The sequence below is a fragment of the Lipotes vexillifer genome, unplaced genomic scaffold (genome assembly GCF_000442215.2).
Source record: "Lipotes vexillifer unplaced genomic scaffold, Lipotes_vexillifer_v1.1 scaffold966, whole genome shotgun sequence".
Classification (NCBI taxonomy): domain Eukaryota; kingdom Metazoa; phylum Chordata; class Mammalia; order Artiodactyla; family Lipotidae; genus Lipotes; species Lipotes vexillifer.
The window spans coordinates 757,686-764,686 of NW_006795769.1; the positions used below are offsets into that span (position 1 = coordinate 757,686).

At 65.3% G+C, this 7,001-nt stretch overlaps 1 protein-coding gene across 1 annotated transcript in view; it reads left to right on the forward strand.

Moving 5' to 3' along the window:
• Nucleotides 1-5,093, forward strand: part of CTBP1 (C-terminal binding protein 1) — a 16,447-nt gene extending 11,354 nt beyond the window's left edge. Inside the window, exons 4-9 of the mRNA XM_007467885.1 lie at nucleotides 282-488; nucleotides 2,347-2,561; nucleotides 3,261-3,391; nucleotides 4,019-4,146; nucleotides 4,631-4,748; nucleotides 4,910-5,093. Coding sequence (XP_007467947.1) covers nucleotides 282-488; nucleotides 2,347-2,561; nucleotides 3,261-3,391; nucleotides 4,019-4,146; nucleotides 4,631-4,748; nucleotides 4,910-5,093 — 983 coding nt within the window. The remainder of the gene's footprint in view (nucleotides 1-281; nucleotides 489-2,346; nucleotides 2,562-3,260; nucleotides 3,392-4,018; nucleotides 4,147-4,630; nucleotides 4,749-4,909) is intronic.
• Nucleotides 5,094-7,001: the final 1,908 nt, after the last annotated feature.

Below are 7,001 nucleotides of genomic sequence, written 5' to 3' on the forward strand. Positions count from 1 at the left end.
GGTGGGAGGAGGGCAGGGCCCGGGGAGGTGTGACCTGGCCAAGACCCCTTTCCAGAAGGTCCAGTGGCAAGTGGTCCAGGAGGGGCAGAAGCAGGTGTGGGCATCTGCCCAGGCGGCCCCTCTTTCTTTCTGTTCCCCACCCTGTCTGCCCACTGGACCCGTGGGTGGCTTTCCCACGTGGCATGGGGCAGGTAACCTGCATTTGTCTCCCAGCACCCTGGGGCAGGGACGTGAGGCCCAGGACCGTTCTAGTGACTGCCCCGCGCATCTCGTGTCCGCAGGCATCGCCGTCTGCAACGTGCCGGCCGCGTCCGTGGAGGAGACAGCCGACTCCACCATGTGCCACATCCTCAACCTGTACCGCAGGACCACGTGGCTGCACCAGGCACTACGGGAAGGCACGCGGGTCCAGAGTGTTGAGCAGATCCGAGAGGTGGCTTCTGGAGCCGCCAGGATCCGCGGGGAGACCTTGGGCATCATCGGGCTAGGTGCGATGGCCTTTGCCCCCGTGCACAGGCTCTGCGGACCCTGAGGCTGTGCTGCTGGCAGGTGCCCCCACCTGACGTGGTGGCCCAGCCAGGGAACAGTCTCTGCCCCAGAGACTGTGCTGGCCCTTCTCCACCCCGGGAACACCTAGTGGGGCCCATGCACACACACAGGTGTTAAATAGGTGCTCTTGGGGTCACACATGCTCATGTGGTCACGCACGCTCACTCTGCAGTTCCCCTGCCCTGCGACTGAATGCACAAGGCCTTTGGGTGGTGGCCGGGCAGGCTGCCCAGAGCCCTGCTCTGGGTGGACGGAGGCTGCTGCCTCCACTCACCCGCTCACTCGCATGCCCTGCAGGCCGGTGTCCTGCGCCAACCCTGGGCCCCTTGCGCTCAGACAGCACACCAGGGAATGGAGATGTGGGGTGGGGGGGCAGGCAGGATCCGGGGGCAGAGGTGCTGGGGTGGTGCGGGCCTTAGGGGTTGGGGAAGCAGGGGAGGGCAGTGTGGCGGGAGGGGCCTGCCCGTCCACCTGGGCCACCCAGCATGGGCGGGACTGTAGCTTCCTGCGGCCCCATCAGCTGTCTCACAGGTTCTCCACGGCAAAGGTGCCGCCTCGTGCAGCCGTGGGGGAATTGCAGGGCAGAGACGCGCCTGCATTAGTGCAGGGGGTCAGGGTCACGGGTGTCCGTGGGGCACAGGGGTGTCCCTCCCCGACACGACTTGCTGTCCTGCTGGATGTGCAAACACAGACGCCAGGGCTGGCCAGAGCCCCGTAGCCCTGTGAGTGCCCTGCACCCGGCACCTAGGCTCCCAGCAGGGCAGGGATGGCCCGGCCCGTGCGGTGTGCTGCAGGCCGGGAGGAAGGAGCCAGGATGGGGAGCTGCTGTGCCTGGCCAGTGGGCTTGGGGCAGCCACCTCTAGACAGTGTCGGTCAAGACGTTCAGTGCGGTGGGGACGCCCCAGAGACTGCATCTCAACCAGCGCCCGGCGGCCCTGGGGACCACGGGCCCTCCCCGCGCCCCTCGGGACTCCGAGAGTCTCTGTTCTGGTTCCCCACCGCCCCAAGGCAGAGCGGCCCCCTGAGACCTTCTGTGGCCCGAGTGCCGTAGAGGAAAGAGCAGCAGCCTTTGGATGCACGTCGCTCGTGGAGGCCGTGGTCACGGCAGCTCCACGCTGAGACATGGTGTGCGGTTCCCGGGGACAGAGGGGTTCTGTAACGGCACCTGCCAGACACGCTGAACGCAATTTCGCTTTCGCCTTTTTTCATAAAAGTGAAAAATCCTCCTCGGGTTTCTTTTGGTCCCTGGAACGGGGGACTGACGTCGTAGGTGTAGTGGCCTAAGGCGGGGCCAGCCGCGCGGGGGCTCTCGTGCCAGTGTCACCCAGCAGGCAGTGTGAGTGACGGCTCTGAGGCGCTGGCACCGTGGCTGGTCGACAGGACCACCGGGTGCCCGTCCTCCCTGGGCCCTCTGCGCTGGCGCCTCAGCAGCCTCCACAGTGTCCCGTGGGCCCAAGCGCAGGGCCCTGGCGTGCCTGCCCCCCCCCAGCTCCCGGCCTACGCTGCTGCATCCCTGCTTTGTCTTCTCGGGAGCCAAGGACAGAGGGCTTCGGCCCCCGGGGCACTGGGGCCTGTCCTGACACTGCAGCCCCTGCCTCACCGCCCCGTGTATCCGCGGGGCCCCCGTCGGTGCTCCCCAGACCCCCGGAGCCCCGCCTCTTCTCCGCAGAGCCTCGTCCTGCGCACGTCCTGCCGCTGGGCCTCTGGGAGCAGACGCCTCAGGCCCACCCCGGGCAGACGGGGAACGGAGGCGGGGCGGCCAGAGGGGTGCCGTGGTGACGCCCTGTCGCCCCCCAGGTCGCGTGGGGCAGGCGGTGGCGCTGCGGGCCAAGGCCTTTGGCTTCAACGTGCTGTTCTACGATCCCTACCTGGCGGACGGCACGGAGCGGGCGCTGGGGCTGCAGCGGGTCAGCACGCTGCAGGACCTGCTCTTCCACAGCGACTGCGTGACCCTGCACTGCGGCCTCAACGAGCACAACCACCACCTCATCAACGACTTCACCGTCAAACAGGTCTGCGGCCCGGGGCCCCACCCGACGCCATGCCTGCCGGCCGCCGCGCAGGCCCTGCCACGGGGCCCTCTCTTCCCCGAACGGCGGCACGGGGCCTTTCCAGTGCCTGCGTGCGCAGAGAGCTGTGTTGCAGGCGTGCACAGCGTATGTACGTAGGGGTGGGTCAGCTTCGCCAACAGTGCCCACCCCACGTGTGTGTGTGCACGTGGGCTTGTACACACACCTGTGTATACGTGTATTTAAGCGTGGGGTGGCCGCCTGCATTGACGTGTGCACGTAGGTGTGTGCGCACACGTGCACGTGTTGTTCCATGCGCGTCCGTGTGTGCACGTGTACGTGTGGGTGGGCGTGCGTGTACATTCAGTGTGTCTGCCTGGGGCCTCACCTGCTGTCCGCCCCAGGCTCCTGAAGCCCTGGAGAGGGTGAGGCCGGGCACCTTCGTTGGTTCTCACCCAGTGGGTCTGGGCCTCTGGGGGACAGGGCGTGGCCGGGGGCTGTGCAGTCCCCGAGGACTCAGTGAGGCCCGGACAGGCACGAGCTGCTCCGAGCTGGTGGACGGCCACCGGAGCCCGACGACGGGGTGGGCTTAGTTGGGGTGAAATAGGGGTCACAAGGAATCCCTCACCGAGGAGCAGGGCAGCCACTTCCCTGAACGGGCAGGGGAGCGTCTTCAGGCCGCACTGTCTCGTGTCTTCCCAGATGAGACAAGGGGCCTTCCTGGTGAACACGGCTCGGGGCGGCCTTGTGGACGAGAAGGCACTGGCTCAGGCCCTGAAGGAGGGGCGGATCCGCGGTGCGGCCCTGGACGTGCACGAGTCGGAGCCATTCAGGTGCCTGCCGGTGGTGCCCTGGGGTCCCCGAGCCGGCGCTCACCCAGCTTACGGCCCGCACTAGCTTGCGTCTGACCCGGTGGCCACAGTGCCGCGAGGGAGTGGGGCCCCGATGCCCACGCACAGCCTCCAGGCCCCGGCCTCGGGCAGCTGAGGGTCCGAGGACAAGGGAGCCTGAGATCCCACGTGGGGCAGACCTTCCTCCCTGGCCAAATCTCAGAGTGAGGGGAGGCCACCACTGTGGGCCAGGACGATCCAGTCCCCTGCACCTGGTGGGAAGGGCTCAGACCAGGCGTCCTGCTGGGTGGCCGGGGGCACGAGGCGGCTGGCCCCCATGTGGCCACGTCAGAGGCCTCACGGCTGAAACGCCCGTCTGGGGCAGCCGGACAGCTCCAGGTGGGTCTTCACCCTTCCAGGATGGAGCGGTGTCCAGAGGGCCTGGGGTCTAGAGCTCACAGCCACTTGCAGGGAGGGGCGGGCAGCGTCCCCCCCAGCGAAGGCCCCTCCCCACTGCAGTCAGGAGCCCGTGGGCAGGTTTGTCTTTCAGAGGGAGCCACCAAGTCTGATGGAGGGTGGGGTGTGGCTCCGGGCAGGCGCAGGGCCTCTGACCTCCTGTGTGCCGTGCAGCTTTAGCCAGGGCCCCCTGAAGGACGCACCCAACCTGATCTGCACCCCACACGCGGCCTGGTATAGCGAGCAGGCCTCCATCGAGATGCGTGAGGAGGCGGCCCGGGAGATCCGGAGAGCCGTCACAGGTGCGCCAGGCGGGGGCCCCGAGGCCGCGGCATCTTCTGCGGGGTGGGTAGGGGGGTGGGTAGGGAGACGGGCCGCCCGGGGCCAGGCGTGGCAGACCCCAAACACGGAGGGGCCGAGCGCAGCCCAGGCCCTCGCGTCGCGTGTGTGGCGCTCGCTGGCTGTCCTGCTTGGGGTGCCAGCTCGTGGGGTGTTTCCTCCACCTTGTAAAAAGTCACTTACACGTGTAAACCTGTCAGCTTCTGTCTGAAACCCCCTGGCCAAGCAGTTGGGGTTGGGGGCACTGCTGAGCTGAGATCGGTTGCTTGGGGTTGGGGGTCCCCGAGCTTTGAGGGCAACACTGCCCAGACAGGACCCCCTGTGCCTAAGGGGAGCGAGTCTGTGGCGACTCTCCGTGTCTCCGGTGGAGCCCCTGCCTCTGGGGTCCCCTTGGTGGCAGCCGCCTGACGCAGGCGCCGTCCCTCCCGTCTCTCCGGCGTCCCCCAGGCCGGATCCCTGACAGTCTGAAGAATTGCGTGAACAAAGACCACCTGGCGGCCGCCACCCACTGGGCCAGCGTGGACCCGGCCGTGGTGCACCCCGAGCTCAACGGGGCCGCCTACAGGTGAGCGGGGGTGGCCTTCAGGGCCCGGTGGACGTGAGACCGTCTGTCTGGGTGGTGGCCACACAGGGAGTGGGACGACGTCGTCCCTTAGCAGGCGGCGTTCAGGAGCAGCCTGGGGTCCTGCCCTGTTGGCCTCACCTGCCTCCTTTCTCTCCCAGCAGGTACCCCCCAGGCGTCGTGGGCGTGGCCCCCAGCGGCATCCCCGCCGCAGTCGAAGGCATCGTCCCCAGCGCCATGTCCCTGTCCCACGGCCTGCCCCCCGTGTCCCACCCACCCCACGCGCCTTCTCCTGGCCAAACCGTCAAGCCCGAGGCGGATAGAGACCATGCGAGTGACCAGTTGTAGCCCGGGCAGAGCTCCGCAGCCTGGGCACCGGCCAAGCCCTCGGACAGGCGTGTGCAGGGGCGGCGCCGCAGGCGGCCACGGCCTCCGGGACGGTCCGGGCGCCAGGGGTGAGAGGTGGCACCCTCTCCCCGCATCAGCTGTAGTTGTCCCGTCCCGAGGGCCGGCCGCTGCCGTGTCCTTTGCGTCCCCGCTCAGCAGCGGAAGAGTCAGTAGTTAATTCTATCATGAGTGTCCCCGTCTGTGTCCAGTCTTTAGAACGTCGCAAAGGATTTGTTTGCTTAGCTGTCGGCAGGAGAAGCCCGAGGTAGGGCTCAGCGGGTCTGCTTCAGACGTTCTCCCTTTCGTGTGTGGATCGCATCCCGAACCAGGCAGTTGGCAAACTTCTCAGGACAATGAAACCTTCCCGTTTTCTTTTTACGCCACACAGTGCATTGTTTTTTCTACCTGCTTGTCTTATTTTTAGAATAATTTAGAAAAACAAAACAAAGGCTGTCTTTCCTAACTTTGGCATGAACCCCCTCCTGTTCCAAATGAAGACGGCGTCGCTAGCGGTGCAGAGGAGCGCGTGGGCCCCCGTCCCGGGCGGCGGGGCTGCGGCGCCTGGCCGCGCGGTGCCGTCCTGCTGATGTGGTAGGCTAGCAATATTTTGGTTAAAATCATGTTTGTGACCGTAACCATTTGTATGAATTATTTTAAAGAAATAAAAGCCCCAGAAAGAGCCGGCACGTCCAGCATCTGTTCTATCGGCTCCGTCTCACCGGGACACAGGCGGGGTCAGTCCTCCTCTCTCCTAGCGCTGGTGGCCGTGGGGCTGGATGGATGGACGGCCCAGTGAGCCCCGCTGTCACCGCAGGAGGGGCGCTGCGGCCTGAGTGCTGGCCGCTGCCACCCCCGCCCTCCGCCCTCGGGCGGCCTTGGACCCGGGCCCCTGGGGGCGGCAGAGACCGCTGGCTCCAGGCTCGCAGGGACGTGCTCAGCGACACCACTTTGTCCTCGTCACGCCACCGCCTCCGGGAGCCCCGCCGCGCCCGTGCGTCCGGCCGCACCGCGTGGCTGGGATGCGTGGCTGCACTTGCTCAGCAGCTGCTGCCAGACGGGGGCCTGAGGGCGGGGACGGGGCGTGTCCCTCCTGCCACCTGCCGCAGCAGGTCCCGGGCCGCCAGCTCCGGCCCCTCGGCCCCTCGGCCTCTCGCCCCTGGACTCCTCCCTGGGTCCTGCGAGGGCAAACGCTCGCTTACGGGAAACTTCTGGGGAAAGTGCCTCGGTTTTGCCCACGTCCCCGCCCGGGTGTGGGCACGGAACCCGGGGCGGGAGCTGTGTCGCGCTCCACACTCGCCACCTGCCACGGTCCCCGCGGCCACCGTCCCCCACCACTCGGGGCCACGCCGGGTTTCGGTTCATTTCTGCTTCTGGAGCCGCTTACCCTTGAGTCGTTAACTTGATCGTGGAAGGTTCTCAGCTGTTCCGTCTTCAGTGGTCCCCCTCGGGAGTCCTGAACAACAGTGAAAGTACAGCTCGCACAAACTGGGCAGCAGCTAACGTAACTGGGAGCTGGCGGGGTAGTGACTTAGAAGAAAAGTGAGAGGCGGTACGAATTTGAGAAAAGGATATAAAGGCTGGAATAAGGACATATTTATATGTATCTTAGCAGCTAGAAAAAACACTGAAAAAATCAACTTTTAAATTATAGATGGATGTACGTGATAAACATAAGATTGGAATTAATCAAATACAACGGAAATATATAGTAGAGTGTCAAGAATTCCACTGGTTGGTTCTCTAAATTAGTAAAATTACTAAATTCAGATAAGGGAATTTACCACCAGAACAGGACTGAAAATGAGCCTGTTGGCGACGTCAATAAATGACAGAGAACGTGATGCCAACGTTCTGATGAGAATTTAGAAA